The 22,753-nt window shown below is 31.6% G+C and overlaps 1 protein-coding gene across 13 annotated transcripts in view; it reads left to right on the top strand.

The window, feature by feature from the left end:
• JMJD1C (jumonji domain containing 1C) overlaps positions 1-22,753 on the top strand; it is a 256,964-nt gene that overhangs the window by 195,672 nt on the left and 38,539 nt on the right. For 7 of the 13 annotated variants that reach the window (XM_023536645.1, XM_023536644.1, XM_011370239.2 and 4 more), the window contains 5 exons: positions 15,808-15,913; positions 18,181-18,305; positions 19,430-19,573; positions 19,669-19,861; positions 19,970-21,657. In XM_023536645.1, coding sequence (XP_023392413.1) covers positions 15,808-15,913; positions 18,181-18,305; positions 19,430-19,573; positions 19,669-19,861; positions 19,970-21,657 — 2,256 coding nt within the window. Of the gene's footprint in view, positions 1-15,026; positions 15,233-15,807; positions 15,914-18,180; positions 18,306-19,429; positions 19,578-19,668; positions 19,862-19,969; positions 21,658-22,753 lie in introns of those variants that run through there. The other 6 variants (XM_011370240.2, XM_011370241.2, XM_011370235.2 and 3 more) reach the window with 5 other exon arrangements.

Genomic DNA, 22,753 nt, shown 5'->3' with positions numbered 1-22,753 from the left:
GCTTTTCTACTCTATTAATCCTCTTTGCTGACTGTTATTTCTGTCTACTTTTAATGTTGGGTGCTTTTTCCACAATTCTTCCTTTTTGGTATCTTCTCATTTCATTCACTAGTCACCCTAAGCAGTGTCATATTTCTAGTGCTTTCACTTCATTTAAAACTCTATCTTTCAAATCTATAACTCTAGTCCAGACTTCCTTGCCGTACTGTTATTCATTTAACAACTGTTTATTTAGCATCTTCTGTGTGCCAGGCACTGTTCAGACAATATTTCCAGCCCCCTTGAAGTTTAAATTCTAGAGCAGGCACAGTAGACAATAAACATAATAATGAGTAAGTGGTACAGTATAGTAGACAGTTTAATTACTGCTAGGACAAAAGGGAATAGTAAAGCAAAGTTAGTACAATTAGGAATGGAGAGAGGGGAGAGTCAGGTTAGCCTATTAAATAGGGTGGTCACGGTAGACAACTTTGAGAAGGAGTATCCGATTAAAACTCTGTTTAATCTGTGTTGCATTGATTTGTGTGTTAGTCTCTGTTCCAAAAGGCTGAGATCCTCAAGGGCAGAAACTCATGTATTGCCAGTCTCTTGACACAGTAATTGACATCTGGTGTTCAAAATCTTGTTGAATGAAATGTATATTTTACTCATCAGAGAGCCTCTTAGTCCCACACTCAAAGACTATTTCAAACATAATTCCAACAAGCTGTCTAATCTGTTTTCTTCTACCATAGCATATGAGAAGCCAAAAGGAGAATTTTTTTAAAATATGATGATGGTAGATTGGGAGCTTGACAGCACAAAGTTATAAATCAAACTTTGTGTTTCTGGGACAGTTTGGTATAGAAGCTGGAACTTTACATAGATCAATATTTATGATTGTACCATAATATAGTAATCAAATTTAATGATGATAACCATGAGTTTTGATGAAAAGCTAAAATTGTGTTTAGTATGTTATTTAATGAAGGAACTCTAGAAATATTTTCATTTAGAATTAGTAGGATTTTGATAAATTTTATTTCTATAAATCAGTCATCTTTAAAACACTCCTTTTTTTGTAGACAGAAACTATAATAAGCATTTAATATACCTCATTCAGTTTATGTTCTCTTCCCTTTTTTTCGAATTAGATGTTCTAGATAAGTTAAACTTATATTTTTAAGGATAGCAAAACAATGATTGAAAATCCTTATGAAGTATATTGTGCGTATTATCTTAACAGTACTAGGTAATTAAGATGTTCTTGTATTACGATACTTTAGAGTTGTGATTTTAACTCACTCCGTTTTTCTGAATAACTAGATCCATTCCTTATCTATTTGCATCTGCTATACATACATTTCAGTGACTAGAACCAGAGAGACTTAAATAAGAGTCATAAAAAAGACTAAATCACCTGGCAGATCCAAGTTTTTCAGGTTATAGTACTTGTTGATTTTTTCAGTTTGCACTAGATCGTGTTGATACAATACTTCAAGTTTACTAGGTTATGATAATTAATATACCAAAAATAATGAAATCAGCCCCCAAAATATGTGGGCTGATATTAATTTTAAAATTATATCCTTTGCATTTTATATTTTTAAAATATTTTTAAAAATAAACGTTAACTCTATAATCAGGATAATTACTGACACAATTGCTCAGTATATGTTTTTACCTAAGAATTATTTTTAGAATACTTTCCAAAAAAATAAGTAAGCATATAATTTTATTTCCTTCTTAGGTTGAACTCTCTCCCTCTCCCCTTAGCAGTGGGGGAACAGCATAGGGCAAGACTGCCACAGGTGGAGTGCTCATCCAGGGCAAGGGAGTTATTTTTTTGTTTTATTTTTTTAAACTTTGGCTGTTCTGAAAGAATATTTTCAGTTGCTACTTTAGAAAACATTAAACAGTTCTCGGGCCTTCCTAAGTTTGTTCAGTTGTAAGTTTGAGGAAGCTGCAGTTAGTAAATTGTGGTTGGCAGATGCTGTAAGCAGGTGACTCAATAGGTTGAACTCATGATGACTCAACTGTGTAAAAACCATGCTGATAAATAGCTTGAAAGAAAAATTGCCTTCCAGACTTTTGAACTGCCATAAAAAGTTCAAAACTATTATTAAGGGTATCACAAAGAATATTGACATGTGGCTTGAGAAAGAAACACATTTTCCTTCAAGTGGTTTTAAAAGTTTTAGTTAATTGTTTTGATTTTTGCTCTGTGGTAGTTGAGAAGAGAGAGTCGTATGACTCTTAGCAAGTTGTATATTAAAAATGCAGAAATATTGTTGGTCTGCATAAAGTTTATTCATGAGAGTATTTTTTTTTTTTTGGAAAGGTTGATTTCAGTTGGAAGATTAGTAAAGAAACCCAAATGGTAATTATTTTTAATTAATATAATAAAAATAATCTAGTTAGCTTTTTATTTAACCTTGATATAACAACGAATAAAAGATACATAGCAAGATACATAGTCCATCTCCTATGATTTATGTAATAGGGCATGTATATCCTGTTCCAAAAAACTTTTTGATGATTTGATCTGATAAATTACGGAATCTGGTGTTTTCTGATATCCATTCCAAATCTTGGAGTACCATATTCTGTGCACCTATTTTAATTTAGCAAACATTGTTTTCTGTATTTTAAAATAAAATCATTTGGTCAATTGGGTTTCCTTTCACTTTATGTGATCATGTTACTAATACAAGAAAATTACTGAATTCCCAGCAAAGAGTATTCAAAATTTTGATTAAGTGCAAGGATTGGTAAAAAGGTATGTGAGAAGGGCTTTGACATTAGGCAGATCCTTGCTAATTTGCCTTCCAGCCATGTGATTGAGGGTAAATTACCTAATCTTTGAGTGTTTCTTCATCTGTAAAGTGGAGAGAATAATAATGAAGTTAATATATGCAAAAGTGCTTTGCTTCTCTTCTGTCAATTAAAAAATATTATTGTTTACACTAAAGTAATATGCTTACTCTTGAATAGATATTTTTTAAAGGCTGAAAAAAGATTCGTTCCATAAATCATACAGTTAATTTAGGATATATTTAAGCTATGTCAAAACCTAAGAATAACTACTCCTCATCTAGGATGATTAAAGAGTAGTAATGTCAGCAATCTAGAGTCTTCAGATTTTGGTTTTGGTTTTGTATTGTTTTGTGGGCTGGAAGATATGACTTTCATCATACTAGCTTCATTTGAGTTAAGTTACAAAGCCTGAATATTAAATGTATTTTTTTCAGGGGTCACAATATAGAGATGAACTTTGTAACAGTGAAGGGGCAGCTGGTCAAGGATAATTATTTTCTCTGTGAATAATTGGGAACTGATGAAGTTTGGTTTTGTGTTCACCACACTGGTTTTCTTAAATTGCTCTATTGGCAGAAAATACTTAGAAAAATAGGCATTTAATCCTCAAGTACAATATCTGAAATGCTGCATCAAATTTTTTAAGGGATTATAAAATATGATCTATTTTGTTTGCATAGTGCTTTCTAAATGATCTTTTCTAATAATTCAATTGCTTACATGTGTTATTTTTTTCCTCAAAAGTTCACCATCAAATGCATAGTAAAGTGTTTCTTTGTACCACAATCTCTTAAGTTAATAATAAAAAAAGTATTTCTAATACGTCAGTGAAATGTGAGTTTTATGACCTAATGTTTATCAAGCAATGTTTGATAGAATTAAAGATTTTTATTTTTAAAAATAGAGCTCTTTTTTTTAATAGGACATTCATTCAGTTGAATCATACTTGGTATAATCAATGACATATTAATAGAATTGCATTAAGTAACATTCTTTTAACTGTTTTTATTAACTAAAAACTTAAGTAGCAACATGTTATTTTCATTTTTTGGTGATTTTTGTAAAATTATGCAAGAAGTTGATATAAATAAGAATATTAAGAGAATGTAAAAAGTATTTTCAAGCTTATCAGTATCAACAAAATTTCTAAACTAGCTAAGTTGTTCATTATACTTAACTATGAGATTTGTACTGTTCTTGTTATTGAAACTAAGTTTCTTCAGATGGACTTTAATGTATAACTAAGGAAAATAGTATGAAACACATCACTCTTCTGTAATTTTTTTCTCTTCGTCTGTCATTAGCAAACATGTATCTACATAACATTTTTACTGGCTCTATTGTATCCTATTGGTGGGCATATGAGCAACTCAAAAAAACCTTTTCTCTGTTTTAAAACATATGGAAACCATTCTTGTACATACATTATTTGTTTTGGTTTTCCATTTATTACCTTAGATTCTTGAAAGTTAGTTTGTGGGTGAAAGAGTATGTATTTAAGATACAAACGTAGCTATACATGAAAAAACCTCATATTCTACAAAATTTCACGCTACAATGACAAAGATTTTGAGAAAAATGTTAGAGTACATTATTCAAAGCTTATGCAAATTTTTAACAAGAGTACTAATGTACTCTTGTTAAACAATAATCCTATAAAATACTAGTAGACTTTAAGAAGACATGTTGTATTTCTATTAAATAAAGTTAGATAAATATATTGCTTTACCTTTAAGAAAAAGGTGAAGGTTATTTGTTATTAATAGTTACAGAAGAATTGAGATTATTGAATTAAGGAATCAAAAGCAAAATAAGATTGAGGCAATCTAATCCACATGAACTTCTGAGTCAGCATGCAGTTACATTAAACTAAGAACAAAGTGGAATGTTTGGGTATTGTGTCTACTGTGTTAAGGTTTATTTGTATATTTAGAATTCAGCTACTCGTACGAGTAACACAAAAAAAATAAATGAACCAACATTACTTCCTTGTTTTACTGATGTCATTCACTTATTTTTCTCTACGTCCTTATAAGATAATTTGAATTATAGAAACCACATTTTTTCATGTATGGTCAAACTGCCTTGCAGGAAAGTTTTTCTTCTTCCAATAGTGTTTGAGTATGCCTTAATTTTTGCCACGCCAACACTGGTATAAATTTTTTAAGTTTCCCACTTTGATTAACCAAAAAAACTAATACATTTAACTTTTGTGGTTCTTTAATAATGGTGAAATAGGACCTTTTTTTCCAGTTTTTCTCATTTTTTTGTGACATACCTTTTTGTCATAACCCTTATGTATATTTGGGTGGTATTCCTTATAATGTGTAAGCTTTTTACATTTGAAGGACAATACTTATTATGATAATTACAGTATTTTTTCCAGTTTGGAACTATCTAATTTTATTTTTGTTTTTTTAAGAAAGTACTTTTGAATAATACCCTTGTGAAATCACTCGATTCAACCAGTGAAATTTTATTGACTTATTGATTACCTGGTTAATAAATTCTAGGCAATTGAAATAAAAAGACAAATTAGAATTAAGCACTTCAAAATGCTTGGTAAAGTCAAGGAAAATTGTAATACAATGTGATGTGAAGATAGGAGTATCTTCAAGACAGAAAACACAGACGATATAGCAAATAATTGTCCAAAGTTCATCTTTTAGAAAAGATTTAGTTAAGAATTTGTCTTTTTTCCCTTGATTTTTGGATTATTTTTTCTTATTTTATTAACATATGCTCTTTATAAAAATACAGAAAAATTAGAAGAAGCAGCATAATATTTACCCAGGACTCTATTACCAAGAGAAAACTACCATTAAAAATTTTGACAAATTTCCTTCCAGGCTTTTTGTGTATGTGTGGAATTGTTTTTTTAAATATATTTAATGATCATTTAAATCTGTCGTCAGCAAACTATAGCCCACAGGCCAAATCTGACCTTTGCCTGATTTGTACTGCTTGCAAACTTAGAGTGGTACATTTCTAAGCTCTTGAGCCAAAATATCAAAAGAATAATATTTCATGGCATGTTAAAATTATATGAATTAAAGTCCACAAATAAAGTTTTATCAGAGTAAATCCATATGCATGTGTTTATCTATGGCTCCTTTTTATGCTAAAATGATAGACTTGGGTAATAGAATATTGCCTTTAAAGCCCTAAAATATTTACTCTCCATCTCATTACATAAAAAATGTATTGCTCTCTCACTTAGATGATTTTGTTTTTGGAGCTTAACTTTACATCAGCTTTTTTTGCATGTTACTAAAAATCATGTTGATGACACTATACTAATTCCCAAGATAGAAGTACCATCTTTTATCTATTGCCTAATGTCTGGCATTTAGGTGTTTGATCTTTTCCCCTATTTCAAGTGCTGTGGTAAATATTTATGTTAATTTTGTCTGCATTTTGCATTTCCTTAGAATAAATTTTCGTAAGATTACTGCAACAAAATGCATGAATATTTAAAATTAGCTTAAGTCTTAAACAATGAGTTAGACATTCATAGATGGATGGAAAATTCATTACAGATCAGACCAAATTAGAGATATACAAAGGCAAGAAGATATTAAAGGAAGTACTGGTATATTGTGGTAATTAAATGTGTGAAGTTCAAGTCAGACTTCTGCTTTTGTGCACATTCATACACTACTCTTTACGATCTGTGTAGCCCTGGACAGATCTGTTGATTTTTCTTCTACAGAATGGGGATAACAATACTAGCATCACAAAGTTATTTTGAGAACTAAGTGCCATAGTGAATGTAAAATGTTTAGCTCAGTGACTGTCATAGTAAATATTTATGAACTCTGCAAATAAGTCTTTGATCTTTAGAAGTGATTAGGAAAGTAATTACTCTTGAAAACGTATTAATCTTTCTGGTTAAAAAAATAATGTAGAAAAATAATGTTATTGTGATTGAATTTGTGATCTTTTGAGTAAAGATACTGTGCATTTAAGTTTTGCTTGCCTGGTATGTTGTGATTTGAGATTTGTTTTTTGTTAGACATGAAGTCTAAAATTGGTTTCTATTTTATTTAGTCTATTTTTGTCAGTACTAATGTTACAGGCAGTGTTTTTGTCTGAGTGAAAACGATTATACTCTTATCCCTAGGGAAAATACATTTGCAAAATAATACAGATTATTAATATGCTGAGAAGTGTTTGAAAAGTAATGTTCCATTGAGCATATTTTAATTTATATATATTAATTGGACATATTTTTAGCTATAGATAATTAACTAAAATTATGGTAATCATTACTGAGTTCAGATTAAATTAACTATACAATTTTGGTTTTGTTTTTTCTTTTGTATTGGTAACTTTTGGTGAAAGCCTTCAGGCCATAGTCACTTTTCCAAATCAGAATGTTGTCAAAATTAGCTAGGAGAGAGAATAACTTAAAATATTCAATGGAAGTAATCATTGTAGTTAGAACCTTTCTCACTTCATATGACATTTACAATAGCGTTTAAGTTCTCAATAATTAAGGATGGCCAAATATTTGAACAGAGGAATTTTTTTTTTTTTCAAAGAAAATGAGCTTTGAAATTCATCCAACAACGAATGTGTATATAATGCAAATAATATGGGGATGTGGTTTCATCTTATATTTCAGTTTGTATAAATATGGGAAGTCAGGAGTCCAGAGAGACCTCACAGAACTGTAACTATTCATGAAATTTAAAATCTTGAGACTTTTTTTAAAATTTTAGAAAATTTTCACTGCTTTCATAATTTTCCATGATACACCTCTCTTAAATTAATCTTAACCATTTCCATTTTAGTTATTTATGATATAAATAATGGCAAGTAATACCAAATGGAAGTTTCAAGGAGAGATTCCTTAAATACTTAGATGGCTATATAATGGCCAGTTTATTTCAAAGGACCAAATACAGTTGTTTTATTTATTTTTTTTAATATGTGCTTCATAAAATTGATTTTCTGAAACTAGGAACCATGAGATGTGGTAAATAAAACAATATAGAAAGGTTGCTAGGTTATTTTAATTAGGACAGCATCAGAAAGGAGATATTCTTGAAGGTCGATGCCTTCATTTTATAGTTAATATATATATTGACAAGATGGTTGTTAAAGATTATGGCAAAAAGACCTTAGAAGAAGCAGTATAAAAGTTAAGTCCTTAAGATAAATAAATATATATAAGTATAATATATAAGTAAATATAGTCTCTCTTTGTTTTATGTATGCTCTGTAATCCACAGCATAGGGCCCCACCTCTAGATTCACTGCTGACCTCAGGCTTGCTTGCTGATTTCTGCAACCAGTCAGTGCCTTTGATTGTGTTTCCAAAGAACTTCCTAAAGCCACCCAGACTAATTTGTAACAGGTCATTGGTTCTAAATCTTGCTCTTTTTAAAAAATAAAGCTAACTGCCATTGAAGTTAGTTTTGTTCTCTAAAAAAAAAAAAAGTCACAAGGTTGTGAGTGAATCTTGTATACCAGCTTACTTCTGATTCATGTTCATTACAAGTTTTGCATAGTTTTTTGGTTTTTAGTGTGGATACATAAAATCTCCAACTCTCTTGACCCTAAAATACTTATGTTTGGTTTTTATACGGGGAATCAAGTAATTCCTAAATAAGTATAATAATTTAAAATTCTGCCTAAAACTTAAAATTTTAGCAGTGATATACATTGGAAAATTTTAGGTTTTATTATGTACTGTGAGGAATCAAGTCACTAAAATTGACAATATAGATTCAGAATTATGTTAGAAACATTTTAGAAATAACATAGCTATGTACTAGAAAATATTAGGTAAAATAATTTGAAAACTATTGATCATTTCTCTCAGTAGTATTTGGAGACAATTTTTAGGCAGGAGATGGTGTCGACATTTTCTTTCTCTTCAACTCTGATTGTTTTCTTTTTCAGGATGTGATACAATCACTCTATCTTTGTCTCCTTGTTTGCATCTTTCCCTGTACTGTTTTCTTTTGTTTGTTTTTGTTGTTGTTTTTAATATCTGTATTCCTTAGGAGACAGTATAAATGAGATCATTAATTTTTGTCTTCCCATAACAGAGATAGTTAAATTAGCTTTATGTGGAGAAAGTACTATTTTCTATCATAACTTCTAACCAGAGAGTTTATGTATACCATACGTATACACACACACACACATAATCCTATAAACTAGCACTATGCATTAACTCAAAGCTCCAACTGTATTTACAGTTCTTATTTTATGAAAAGGACAAAATATCTCTAGAAACCTGTTTGTAGAGCCTTATCGATATTAGATAATTTAATATGTTTTTCTGTTCTTATGATTAAGTGATGATACTATGAAATTGGATGGTATTGGAAACATGAAAAATGTGGGGAGACTATAGTGATTTTATTTTATGCATGGACGAATTTAAAATGACATGCTCATTGACTTGCTAGGTATTGTCTTATAACACTTAAAGGTATCATAAAGGTATCAACTGCCTTTAGACCACAATGTCTGATGAAGATACTTAAGGCAATATTATTTTTAGGGAAAATATAATACACCAAAAATATTTCTGATTTTTTTTAAACCATTGAGTGAAAATTGCTTTGTTTAGATTCACATGGGGTCAGTGTCATTCACCACTTTACTTTTTTCTATTTGTGTTTCTAAATAAAATTCTAATGCTGAGAATATTATTTGAAAGCATGTATTTAATATAATTACAAAAAATTGAAACGTTGGACTTTGCCATTTTCCCTTGTACAACTGAGTCATTTTTTAACCAATAAAAATAGACCTAAACATAATTAAAATTTTCTGGGCCTTTTCACTCCCATTTTCTAGAACTATTTCCATTAATAGTATTTCATAGTATTGACTTATTTACATTATTTCTATTAAGAAATTACATTTTTCTCATGTGGTTTCAAAATGTATATAATTTAGACAGAATAAGCATGTATCACATTCTCTAGCTTCATTACATGAATGAAAAAAGAATTCTTTTGCTTTGGTTAAATCATAGTTTAAATTTCTGGCTTCTAAATTCACCAAAATCCACCAGGAATTATGAAATTGCGTATATACAGAACTTATGTCACCATTTTTTATGTAAAAATTTTAAATATGTTTGTCTTTAAAAGATTATATATGTAGAGAAGTTTAAAACTTAATCTCTAGTGTTCTTAATAAATCAGATATGTAAAACATACAATTAATTTTGGAGCAGTATCTTTAGAAAGTTTCTTCTTTTTCGATGCATGTACCTATTTGTACTCTTCTATGTAGTCCAGAGAAGTAAATGGTTTAACCTCTGTATAAAATGAACATAATTCTCATTGACCTTAGGGTAGTAAATCTTATCTTTCAAATTTTTCCATGCTACAATCAAGTACATTATTATATTTGGAAGGTTAAAATGGTATAGGAATGTATTGGGAAAACTCAATTTACTTGTGGAAGCCTTAAAAAATGATGTATCTTAAATTATTTTTTTCTTTAATTATTAAATAAAAAGGATTTGGTAATTGGTTTCATTTTCTATGCTCATGAATATATGTAATTCAACCATTTATGGAAATGAAGTTTGTAGTAATTAGCTATCAAATTGTATTGTATTGCATTGATTTAATCTTGCTTTGTACCAGTAGTTAAATGTTCTTGTTTTAAATCATGGGTGGGCAAACTATAACCACAGATCAAATCCATCCTGCCTCACGTTCTTTATAAGGACTTTTAATTTTTAAACAGTTGAAGAAAACCCAAAAGAATAATATGACATGGCACCTGAACATCCTATGAAATTCAAATTTTATATAATGCCAGTAAATAAAGTTTATTGGAACACAGCCATATTCATTTGTTTACGTATTGTTTATGGTATTGTTTGACTGCTTTTGGTGCTACAGTAGCAGAGTTGAGCAGTTGTAACGGAGATGGTATGACCTATAAAGCCTAACTTACTTACTCTAGCCCTTTATAGGATAAGTTTGCCAACCCTTGCATTAAAATTATGAAAATATATAGAAGCCCTCAGTGATAGCTGCATTTAAACTGCAGATGATTTACACAGTTGTGTTTCTTGAAGACCTCTGTAGTAGCTTTCAAATTAGGTAGGTTCCCTGTCGCAGTAAATCCTTATTACTAACATATATTCTTTCTTAATACATACAGAAATTGGTACGATAGCATTTGGTGTCACTCTTGACCTACATAGACTTACATTCATGTTTTTAACTGTTAGCTAGCAACACCAGGGATCAAAGGACAAGCAGTCATTTGTAGTTTTGCTGAAGCATGAACTTAAATTACAACTGTGGCAAAATGGTGTAGCAAAGCATATTCCGTCACCTAACCTGACATTCAAGATACTGATAGTTTTTAAATAACTCTTATAAAATACAATCACGTATGATGTTTATGGAGGAATTTGTATAGTGGAATTTAAAATGTCACCACAAAGATCAAAGATTTTATAGCAGGGGGCAAAAATCATTCCATTACGAAGCCATCAGTATCAGTTTGAAAGTAAGCATTAGGTCATTCTCTATTAGTTTTGTGATATTTCTTCTATCCTATAATAAAAGTGCTAATCTAGACATCAGTTAGGACTTTACAGCAAATCCCTTAGAATTATTAAGCCAATTAGCTCAATCATCCAGATAGAAACTAACAACTGGTACATTATTGCCTAATTCATGCATCTGCTGGCTCTTCTGTCCATAGTTAAATCCAGACTACGTGTAACATAAAATAATTGTTGAACTAGTAAGGAGATTTTGTTATGGTAAGACAAGTAACTCCCTTATTCTCCTAGAAAATGTGTTACATGTATTTTGAACACTGTCATAATATTGCTGTTATCAAACCTAGTGAGAGAGAGAAAAAAAACTATTTTTTTTTTTTGAGGCACATCTGAATATCTTAGTGCTCTTTAAAAAAATACTATTTGTAATTGTTAATGTTTTTCCTTTGAATGAGGATGAAGTAGATAATCACTTGAAAAATTAGGTTGGTACAGTAGTCCCACTGTCAAAGTAAAGATTCCAACCTAATTATAACTTATATTTTGAAGAATGCTTTTTTTTCCCTTTCAATTCCATCATTAAAAAAATCTGTTATTCAGTCATCACAAACAGTAATTCAGGGCAGTGTTGATCTGGAAATACAACATTTAGAAATTTGGAGGTCACAAATAAGTTACTTTGCCAAAGCGATTATCTTTTATGCTTTCTGATTATAAGACTGCATGGTGAATGTTAGACTGTTGCTACATATGGAATTTCACATAACCAATGTAAGATTACAGAAAGATAACTTCTACCTGATATTGTTTTGATTCTTTGTGTTAGACCCATTGTGACTTAATGAGTTAACCTTTTGCCTCTTACATATATAATGTAATGTGTAAAATTTTGAAAGGAAGTGACAGTAAACAACTTATTATTTATTCTTTTTTGTTGTACTAGTTAAAGAAAGAAAGTGTAAATGAAAAGAGCCTGAGATCTAGAGTCACAGAACTAGATTCAAATAGTCTCCATCATATCCTGACTATAACCATGAACCTCTCTAGGTATAACATATAAATAGGGAATAATAATTTCAGCCTCACAAAATTGTTGCAAAAGTTAATATGCATGGAAACCACCCAGCATGGTATCTGCCATAGTAAATGCACAATCATGTTAGCTATTTTTCTTTGTTATTATTTATATGAAGGTGCCCCACTAATTTACAACTAGAGCTAAACCTCTTTTTGCCAAAGAAAGAAAGCACACAAGTAAACAGTATAGCCCATATTATTATTCAAGGCATTGTTTAGAATTTTTCCATGTTTTCCGTATGAGTTTCTAGTAAAACAGATCTGATACTGATATTTTCTCCATTAGTTGTTTGCAATTATAGCCTCCCATTACTGAAGGTTGTAACTAGCAGTATAATACATTGGACACAGTGTATAGAGGAGAGGATATTCACAGAGAATGCTATTCATTTGCTATCCAGGTGATTTATTTGGGGGAAATAAATTCAATGTAAAAATTATTTGTGTAAGTAACTACTGTAGTTAGTGAAAAGTATAGTCCTATGCAGTTGGTTTTTTTATCTCAAACTCTGAGGCACAGCTGAAGTTCTTTACTAGTCATTTGCATTCTATGAAAGATAGTGAATATTTATAGCTATTTTTAAACTACAGATCCTTATAGCTTTATATCTGATTTTTAGCACTTTCACAATTAGATCAGTAAATATGGAGCGGGGGAGGGGAACACTTCATTTGGCTGCCTGCTGGCAACTCTTAGAAGATCTGATCATTTGTCCTTTTGTGATAAATCATAAATAAAGGCTCACAGTGGGAATGATGACTACAACTTAATAGAAATACCTGTAACTTTCAGAGCACTATATATAAAGGAGAACTTCAGCAACAATGTGACTTTCATAACCAGGCATTGTTTTGGGATAATTCTCACAGGTATTAATTTAGTAATTCATGTCCTTCAATAGCATGAATAATTCAGAATTGGAAGTTTTAAGAAACTTGTTTTGGTAATTTTTTTAAAAAATCTTAAAAAAACATGTTAAGATGGAAAGAGGCAGATATTAGTAACTCTGCTTTATAGATGAGGAAATTGATACACAGAAATTGGAACTTACATAAGGTCATTTCAGTAAATAGACTCAAATTATCAGTTTTAAATGGTATGTTTTTTTATTAGAAATTGAATAGGTCATTGTTAAGATATTGGTTATATTTTAGTAATCTTGGAAATACAGTTCATTATTTTAACTTGTTGAATAAATAAAATATAAATGTCAAACAAATAAATTTTATTTTCCAATAGTTTTAATTTTAATACAAGGACTGGTTTTATAATCATACCTGTACCTACCTATGAAGTATATGCCATGCTGCTTCCCCCCCACCCCCTTTATTTCACCTCCTCCCTACTTGCACCCCTAACCTATGGATGTTGCCGTTTCCCCTTAAGATCTCTGAAGGCGGGGCGTCTCCTCCCACATGCTTGGTGCACCTGGGGTACGGTGGTCTGTGGCTCCACCTGGGGTGCGAACTCAGTACCTTCTTCATGTAAAGCAGACATACAAACCACTACACACACTATGGAGCCACCCTGCCATGCTGCTTTAATAGCAGTTTATACCTCATCCCGCCCCCCCACCCCAAAAAAAGGAGGCAGGGGAGGGAAGGAAGAAAGGAAGATTGGTAGGTAGATAGGTAGGTAAGTAGATTGGTTTGGGAGTAATAGACCATAGTAAACTTGATATAAGTGAGCAGTGACACTCATGTGATCATGTGGTTTTCTAGACGAGTACCCATCTTCTTGTTGCCAGTTAAATGTCTAGAATAACAGTGAGAAGAGCAGTTGTAATAAAGGTGGGTGTTTAGACCAGATAAGACTCAGGTCTACAGAAACCAGAATTTAGATGTTTTGAAGAACTCTCAGGTAGGAAAGCAGTTAGGCTAGTGTTTGACTCCAAGGAGTTAAACTTGGATATGTGTATGGAAGTTTTAAAATAAGAAAGATTTTGAAGAACTTGATAGCTGTCAGAGCTGTCTGGAAATGGTAATCATTTTCCTTGGAAAATAGAGTTTCCTGTGTTTTGTCTATCATAGACTAGACTGTCACCTGGCGTGCATCAAGAAGGTTAGCGTCTGAACCTTCCATGGTATTTTTTATTCCTAAAATGATGAGGTTATAACTAAGTGTGCAATATATTGTTAAAGGGGGGCATAGGGTGCAGAAAATGGATTGCTAGAAAGTTTCTTTACAAAAAGGAAGACATGTCATGGGCATTTTTTTCCCAAAATGACACTTTTTCACTCTAGTATTTCCATCTGCATAAAGTAGCATTTCCATATCTTTTCTATGGAACAAAATATAAAGGCCTTTACTTTACCTGTTTGTGTTTGCTAGATACAAATGAAATACCAGAGTATTTACCACCATGTTGTTCTAAAAATACAAAATAGTCCCTAAAAGCAATGATGAGATGAAAAAGAAAAGCTTTACTTAGGTAAACTTTACAGTTGAAGAATGAAGTGTGACCTGCTTGATTAGGGATCCTTCTTTGTGCTTTTCAGCCACTTTTGGCTTTTTTTAAATTGCCAAATTATTTTGATTTACCACATATAATTTCCTTCACTTAGCTCCTTTCTATTCACTGGTTTCCATGATCTGCCAGTCCACTTTTAAAAGGGCCGCCAATTGACAGTGCTGCTTTGTTGTTCTTCCCAGCTCTACTCTAGGGCTCCTGCCGCTGATCTCAAATGCAGGAGCAGCAGAGGTGCTTTGAGAGAGAGAGAACAGAATGTCAAAGAGTCCAGCGGGGGACCAACAGATTGTGGGAAACCATGTGACTGTGTGATTCACATCTCCAAGGAGAGAACCGGTTGTTTCTGTGTCTAGTTCCACCCTGTTATGAGGATAATACCATCAATAATGTAATTTTAACTGCCTGGATGCTTTGACACTTGAAAAAATAAAACTTTTAGCAGGGAAGTTACTGGTCAGATGAGTTTGAGTACGACAGCACTAATGACATTTAAATCAAAATAGTGGAATAATGACTTTTGTCATTCAAAACTAATGTTCTAGACATTATGGGAAGAGGGTAACTCATCTATGTATTTGTATTGTCAATAAAATATTCATCTTGATTCTTTTGCTACCAACCTTAGCCGATCTGATGCTATTTGGTTTGTATATTGCTTCTGACAGTGAAACTCTTAAAAAAGGTGACTTGTATATAAGGCCATACTTGAAGTTAGAAAACACATGAGTAAATTTTCAAATTTTGCCTTTAGGACTTGTTGTCAAGGATCAAATTTTACCATGGATTAATTTCTTGTGCTCTGTTGTTCCATAATTGCTAATGAACTATAACTTGTAAATTTGTGTTTTTGCATACATTTAGATCAAGGAATTTTCTTCAGTCCTTAGAACATATAGGAGGGAAAATCGGTAATAATGTTAGGACACCATAACATGGACTTTTTCTTTTAATCTGTAATTCTAGGACGACATAGAAAGCCTAAACCCAGTTCTCAGGGACAACCCGCAACTTCAGGAAGAAGTCAAAGTCTGGGTAAAGGAACAAAAGGTTCAGGAGATTTTTATGCAAGGTAACTATTTTGAAGTTATGCATTATTATTGATTATTTTTTGGAACTGGACAACTTCACATGTTTGGTTTCAGTTGTTCAGTTAGGAGCAAATAAATAGAAAGCCCAGTCTAATATTTTGAGTTATACAGTCCAGGGAAAATAATAGCAAAATTATAATAATTTCAATAGAAAGTTGTTAACTTCACTAGTTTATTAACCAATTTGAGCAAACTGCCTGGCATGGAATTATAACCACACAGATGTTTTCTTGATAGGAAATTTTCCATATTTACAGAATGCTTTAGGTGTGTCCTTCCTGGAAAAGGAAGCATTGTTTGTAGTAGAGGGTTGCCCAAAGCCACAATTGATTTCCTTTGAAGAATGCTGTTGGTATCTGATAAAAGTGGCCTATTTCAATTTGCCTTCTTCAGCCATGACCATAATGCTAGTCTTAGTTTTTTTTCTTTTTTTAGTAAGTTACAAGTTTGTCTACAATGTAATGACTAAAACCAGTGAGGTTCTATAATTCTTAGTGATCATGTTTTCTGTCAGTGAAATCATTATGTAAATGTAATTAAGCTTTTTGTGAAATTGAATTGAAACTGGGACAGTATGGCATGAAATATTGATATTATGTTGAATGTGTATAAAAAAATTTTTGTTAAATTCCTGTATTTATTTCACCCGTCAACTTCATCTACTTAAGCATTAATAGAGATAATCCCAAAGTTGTGTCTTGTTTTGCTTTGTATGTGAATATTTATAGCAGTTCATCATCTACTTATTAAATTCTTAGGCTAAATATTTTTTGAACTTTTAACATGGAGAATTTGAAGCATAACACGGAAATAGAATATTTCCTCAAACTTCCAGGTGCCTATCTCTCCATACAAGTATAAAACCTTGGCAGTTTCTGCCACATCCATACTCCCATTTATTTTTATCAAATTTTAGACATCACTGCATTCTATCCATTTTTAAAGCCATTATACCAATATTAGCTCCCCCTCTCCCCCCCCCCAAAAATTGTTAGTTTCTTAATATCAAACACTAGATGTTCAGGATCAAATTTCCATTTGTCTCATAAGTATCTTAAATGATTTTTAACAGAATTGATTGATTTATAAACCAGGAGATCCAAAAAATGCCCACAATCTAATTGGTTAATGTGCCCTGTATTATCTCTCGCCCCCCACCTTTTTTTCTTGAAATTTATTTATTGAAGAAACCAGGCTAATATTTTTAGTAACTCTTTATTTCCTTATCATATTCTTAAAAGATGAAAATATTAAAACAGTATAGTTCTCATCCATTTTATGCAGAATTACATGAAGCTAATTCCAAATTGTGTTTGGTTATGGGAAAAAGGCAGTTAAGATGGTGTGCTAATGGGAATTGAAAATTGGTCATTATTTGGAGTTATTCTGTAAGCTTTTTCTATATTCAGAAAAAAAAATAATTAGGAATCTCAATCTTTAGGAGAAAAAACTAGAGCTTGTATAATCAATTATGGCTATGAATATATTTAATTCCAGGACATATGAGATGCTTTCTAGAGATGTATTAGTTGATTTATAGGCCGATATTGGCATAATTTTAATGGCAAATATCAAACCATTAATCAGTATGTTAAATATCTTATAACTGTAGAAGAAAACCTAGGAATCAGAAAAAAAATTCAGTTCTTCTTTCACTTAAAAATTCATTTAACCTATTAACCTCACATTCTTAATTTTTACATAAGGGAAAAACAATACCGAAGAGTTCAAGAAAATTAAAATAAGCACTTGTTTGTAAATTTTGAAAGCACTTTCTAAATTGTTGCTGTATAATACTGTAATTAAGATGCACTAGTAGTACAACTACCCCATACCCCACATACAGTTTGTGTCATCCTTTCAAGTATTTGATATCGTTTTAGTACCCACAAATTGAAGTAATTTTTATCTCCATTATACTCTTCTATGGAGTGACTTTTATTTTAATAGGCACATTTGAATACATCTTTTATTATTTAATCTTTTTCTATTTTCTATCTTTCCAACTTAAAGTATTTTATTTCCAATGAGTTAGGAAGTATTTCTGTCTAGTAGAGTGTGTTTAATAACTTCAGTGATCTGGCTCTAATGTGTGTTCATTTGTTCTCTAATATATTTTTTTGAAAACTGATATTCAAGTATATTACTCATCTGTAACATAGAGCTTATGTTTCTCCTAAAAGGTAGTTTTTAAATGAAAATGTCTCCATTTAAGATGTCTCTTTCTTGTGTGTGTGATTTTTTTAAGGTCCTTATTCCTTAAATGGTTACAGAGTGAGAGTGTATAGACAAGACTCTGCCACCCAGTGGTTTACTGGCATAATTACTCATCATGATCTCTTCACTCGCACCATGATCGTTATGAATGATCAGGTAAATAAATAGTCCATCTATTATTTTTTAAAAGAGATATTTACAATTCCAATATTCCATGTTCCCCCTAAAAATGGATCAACAGGTTGACACTAAGTAATTGTAATCTGTTTTTTTAGTCATATAAACCTAATAAGTTTAAATATATTGATGTTACATTGAGATCTTTTAAGTCACAGGCAGATAATGATGCCATATTTATTTTAAGACTAATAAAATTAGTCCCTGAAATAGAGACATAATACTTTTTTAATTGATTAGATCTTTTTTTAAATCCTTAGGTCAGCTAAAATTTTTTTCTTAAAGTCAACTTTACTTTTCTCTCTCCAGGAATAAAAATATTTTCCAAATTGTTTTTACTAATGAAAACTTTAATGTACACTGTAGTTCTTTTTACATAAAATTTCAGAGTTTGTATGCTACCTTAAGTTATATGGTGAGTATTAAGGATACAAATTTCATACAGAATTTTAAATAACAGTCTGAAAGTCTGGATTGCAAATTTTTTAAAGCTGTAGTTTGTTTTCCTGGAAAAAAAAAAAAGGTATTTACACCCTCCTATCTATGTATATTGTAGATGGAATCTGAATAAATGAAAGCCCCTTTATAAACAATTCGAATACTCTGGTTAAAATTGTAGTCAAGGTGACAAATTTTCACCTTTAAGTGAAGCACAGATTTGCCTTTAGTTTTTAAAATGTTCTTTAACCTGTTTTTAAAAATTATTATCAGTGTTATTTACACATTTTTCATCCTTTTCTTCCTAAGCTCTACCTTCTTAGTTTTATTTTATAGCTGTTTTTTGAAAATTACTTTTTTATTTTTAAAATACAGGTTATGACCTGGCATTATTCTCCTCATCCTTATTTTTCAAGCTGTACTTGAATTAATTTATATTTGCTTTTTAATTTTTGGTTAGCAGATGAAACAGTGAGTTTCAGAAGATTAAAAAGGTAAATTTATCTTTATTGATTAAAATTGATTTAAGTATGGTAGTATGTTATAAATTAAGGTTCCCAAAGTGATTTCTAGATATTTCTACTCAAGTAAAGAATATGTACCTAATATCACATTGGCTAGCTGATTGGATTTCATTTTTGTTCTTGTTTTGTGTCATTGATTAGGTACTAGAACCACAGAATGTCGATCCTTCTATGGTTCAAATGACCTTTCTAGATGATGTTGTTCACTCTTTGTTAAAAGGTGAAAATACTGGCATTACATCACGGCGAAGGTCTCGTGCCAGTCAAAATAGCAACGCTGTTCACGTATGTATGTCGTTAGTTCTAGATTATAGTAAATTTTTTTCTCTTAGATTACTTAGGATCAGTTAAACAAATCCTTGTTAATCGGTTATTTTTAGGGTCATTATACACGTGCCCAAGCAAATAGTCCCAGACCAGCAATGAACTCCCAAGCTGCTGTACCAAAACAGAATACACACCAGCAACAGCAACAAAGAAATACTCGTCCAAATAAGAGGAAGGGCTCGGAGAGCAGTATACCAGATGAAGAGAAGATGAAGGAGGAAAAATATGATTATATAGCACGAGGAGGTAGGACCTGCTTTCTTTTCTTTTTATGGGAATGAGAACAAATAAAAATACATTTAAAATATACTTATTTAATATTAATATTAAAAAACATTTTTTTAAATCTTACAGAAAATCCTAAAGGTAAAAACAAACAGTTAATGAACAAAAGAAGGAAACCTGAGGAGGATGAAAAGAAACTAAATATGAAAAGACTACGAACCGACAATGCTTCAGACTTTTCTGAGAGCAGTGACTCAGAAAATTCAAATAAGAAAATAATAAATAATTCCTCAGAGCAGAAGCTAGAGAATGAATTGAAAAATAAAAACACTTCAAAGATAAATGGAGAAGGAGGAAAATCCCAGAATAATGAGAAGGCAGGAGAGGAGAAACTAATAGATAGCCAGCCTCCTTGGGATCAAACACAGGGAGATAAAAAACATGAAGAAGCAGAGAAGCAGAAGTCTGTTGACTCTCAGCTTCAAGAAAAAATGATTATCCATTCATCAGAACAGGCCACACTTCATAATCATAATCCTAATGATTTACTTCTTAAGGAATGCAATATGGAAAAAACACATACAGTGGAATTATTACCGAAAGAGAAGTTTGTGTCCAGACCACCCACACCAAAATGTGTTATTGATATTACAAATGACACTAATTCTGAAAAGGTGGCTCAGGAAAGCTCAAGTACTTTTGGCCTTCAGACACTTCAAAACATGGATCCTAATGTTAATGATTCAAAACATTCAATTGCAAATGCAAAATATTTGGAAACAGCAAAACAAGATTCTGATCAGACCTGGGTCAGTGATGTAGTTAAAGTAGATTTAACCCAATCACATGTTAGGAATGCTTCTTTGGGAAATGATCATCTTAATATGGAAAAAGAAAAAAATCAGTATGTCTCTTATGCGTCTTCTTTAAGTGTGGTTTCTGTGACTGAAGATAAGCTGTGTAAGCGAAGTCCACCCCCAGAAGCTATAAAACCTAAACTTAATACTTCAGTAGATGCTTACAAGACAAAATCCAATCCCTCACCTGAAGTTGTTAAACCTAAAATTACCCATTCTCCTGATTCTATAAAGTCTAAGGCCACTTACATGAACAGCCAAACTGCTGGTGAAAGAAGACTGGCAAATAAGATAGAACATGAATTATCAAGATGCAGTTTTCATCCAGTTCCTCCTCCTAGAAGCAGTACATTGGAAACTACAAAGAGCCCTCTTATCATTGATAAAAATGAGCATTTCACAGTTTATAGAGATCCTGCACTCATTGGATCAGAAACAGGAGCTAATCACATTTCACCTTTCTTAAACCAGCATCATTTTCCTCTTCATTCTTCATCCCATAGAACTTGTTTAAATCCAGGTACCCATCACCCTGCCTTAACTCCTGCACCCCATTTATTGGCTGGATCATCCAGTCAGACTCCATTGCCTACCATTAATACTCACCCCCTCACTAGTGGTCCACACCATTCTGTTCATCACCCTCATTTACTTCCTACTGTGTTACCTGGAGTGCCTGCTGCCTCCTTACTTGGTGGCCACCCACGACTAGAGACTGCTCATGCCAGCAGCTTAAGCCACTTAGCGCTAGCGCACCAGCAACAGCAACAGTTATTACAGCATCAGTCACCACATCTTCTTGGACAAGCCCATCCTTCTGCTTCATATAATCAGCTTGGTCTTTATCCAATTATTTGGCAATATCCAAATGGAACACATGCGTACTCAGGACTTGGTCTACCTTCTTCTAAATGGGTTCACCCAGAAAATGCAGTTAATGCTGAATCTTCATTAAGGAGGGTAAGTTACACTGTGGTTTAATATCCTGTAAACTTTTTAGATTTCTATGTATAAAATGTTAGAATTTGTCACTTATTTTTTTCCAATTATAATGAAACTTTTAATGCTTAGTAACTTTTGAGCCCTGGAAGCTAAAATCTCAGAAAAGCCTATTTATTTAAAAAAGCCAATTTAAATAAGTAAAACTTTTATATTGTTTCTGATACACCCATTATGAAGAATGAATATCTTCATAACTAACTATAGTATATATCCATAATTGTTTTGCTCAGCTAAATTCCTAGAAGTGAAGTTTCTGGATTAAAATTTATATAAATTATAAGGCTTTTAATAGATATCATCAAGTTATTCTTTAAAAGACATTGTTATATTCCCCAGCTTGGTACATTGTATTAATGGTATATTACAAGCTATTACTCTGATTCCCATTATTCTCTTAAGGGTGCTAAGATTGGAGGGTTTGATATTTAGGAATAAAGTTGGGGCTTAGATTCTCTTTACCTAACAGTATTGTTGAATGTGGTGATGTAGAGCTCTTATTCCTTCATGGGTTGTGTGGTTTTTCTAGCCACATTGCATACTAAGATATTGTTGTTGAAGGCATTACCAACCCTAATATAAAAAATGGGAGAATGGATATCCCTGTTAAACTTCATGTGACTACTTAGTTCTTGGGTAGCCCAGGATGCTCTTCAAGAATCCCCCAGAATCCACCTTCTTACCTATTTCTATTTTGGTTTAAAAAAAAAAAAAAAAAACATTAAATTTACCATCCTAGCCATTTTTAAATGTATAGTACTATTAAAGATATTCACATTATTTTGCAACAGATTGCTAGAACTTTTTCATCTTGCAGAACTGAAACTTTATTTTCTTTAAACACTAATTTCCTGCCCTCTTCCCCCAGTCCTTGGCAACCATGTTTCAGCTTTCTGTTTCTAGTTTCCCACTGCTTTAGATACTTCATTTGTCCTTTTGTGATTTTTTTCATGCCTCAAAGTTCATCTGTTTTATAACATGTAACAGGATTTCCTTTTTTTTTTTTAAGCTCTGTTAATATTCCATTGTATGTATATACCACATTTTCTTTAGACAT

The sequence above is a fragment of the Pteropus vampyrus genome, unplaced genomic scaffold (assembly GCF_000151845.1).
Source record: "Pteropus vampyrus isolate Shadow unplaced genomic scaffold, Pvam_2.0 Scaffold165, whole genome shotgun sequence".
In the NCBI taxonomy this organism is placed as follows: domain Eukaryota; kingdom Metazoa; phylum Chordata; class Mammalia; order Chiroptera; family Pteropodidae; genus Pteropus; species Pteropus vampyrus.
This window is presented reverse-complemented; position numbering and strand designations above follow the sequence as displayed.